This window comes from Monoraphidium neglectum, assembly GCF_000611645.1.
Source record: "Monoraphidium neglectum strain SAG 48.87 unplaced genomic scaffold scaffold03167, whole genome shotgun sequence".
NCBI classification, from domain to species: domain Eukaryota; kingdom Viridiplantae; phylum Chlorophyta; class Chlorophyceae; order Sphaeropleales; family Selenastraceae; genus Monoraphidium; species Monoraphidium neglectum.
In genome coordinates, this window is record NW_014010461.1 from 1 (window position 1) to 1,302 (window position 1,302).

At 66.0% G+C, this 1,302-nt stretch overlaps 1 protein-coding gene across 1 annotated transcript in view; it reads left to right on the forward strand.

Moving 5' to 3' along the window:
- Nucleotides 1–714: 714 nt before the first annotated feature.
- Nucleotides 715–1,302, forward strand: part of MNEG_12288 (hypothetical protein) — a gene marked incomplete at both ends in the record, with an annotated part of 2,513 nt that continues 1,925 nt past the window's right edge. The window contains one exon of the mRNA XM_014039239.1: nucleotides 715–1,114. Within this exon, the coding sequence (XP_013894693.1) occupies nucleotides 715–1,114 (400 nt within the window). The remainder of the gene's footprint in view (nucleotides 1,115–1,302) is intronic.

Consider the following 1,302-nt stretch of genomic DNA (forward strand, 5'->3'; position numbering starts at 1 on the left):
GCCGCGCCCCCCAGCTTCCGGATTGGCTGCGCCACGTGCGCGACGCGCTGGCGGACGACACGGCGCCGCCATCTGCGCGCTACTTTGTGCTCAAGGTGGGGGCGGGGCGCCCATACGCACACTGCTTCGAGAAGCTGCTCTGCTGTAAATCGTGCTTGCGAAAGGCTTGGGTCTTGGGGTTTAGGCTCTGCTTGGCGCCAGGCGGTCCCGCTCCACCGTGCTGAGGTACGTGCATCGACCCTGTTATATGTCCTCATGGGGGGTGGTGGTGAGTGGTGCCCCACCTGGCTGCGTCTCAAACAGCCTGTCCCATCGCAGCACAGTCATCAGGTAACGTAGGCTGGGTGGCGGGTGGAGCGCCCCGCGCGGATGGCGGGAGCAACTGCGCTATTCTGGGGCCGCTGTCGCTGCCCCTAGCAGCCAGCCGTCCCGCAAAAGCGCACTTGCGCATGTGCCGTCGGACCCCAGATTCTGCAGAGTTGGATTTTATCATCCTCCAGGTCTTTTGTTCGAACAATTATCCGCAATTTTGCAGTCTTTGATGTGGAGTCATCATATCACAAGCCAATCTTTGAGGGGGCAACCAATCGCATCAGGATTGAGATCAGGATTGTTGCAGCGTCCCATGGTCAACACATCGTTGACCGATTCTCCCGGTATCGATACCCCATCAGCACCCACCACACCATCATCAATGTTCAGGCGATCCTCCAGATGGAGGCGCGCCGCGCCGCCGCTGCAGACAGCCTCGCGGCGCAGGCCGCCGCAGCAGCAGCCGACCCTGGGGCTACGCCGCCGCCGCAGCCGCCGCCGCAGCAGCAGCAGCAGCAGGCGGGGACGGGGGCGGGGCACGCCCTGGGGCCCAGCGTTTTTGCGGAATACGCGGAGGTGCTTTTCCCAGTCATTGTCGACCTCCTCCTCAGCACCGGGGGCGCTGGCAGCAACAGCAGCGGCGGCGGCGGCGGCAGCGGCGGCGGAGACAGGTTGGCTGGCGGCGGCGCCTGGACGGGGCCCAGGCCGGGGGCGGGGGCGGCGCCGGGCGTCCTGCATTACGTGTGGCGCGATGCGGCGCTGACTGTGCTGCGGTGGGACCGGCTGTTTGAAACGCCGCCAGGTGGGGCGCACATCAGCCAGGGGCTGCCAGGGGGCGGCGCTGCCGTACTGGGGGCCGTTGGGCACGTGCGCTGTTATGTGGGTTGGGGGGGCCCGCCAAGTTTCGCGAGGAAGAATCATGAGGTGACCTCAGTGGGAATCGACCATGGTGCACGCCTGCGTGGTTGTCAGCAGAGCTGGGCCCTGGCG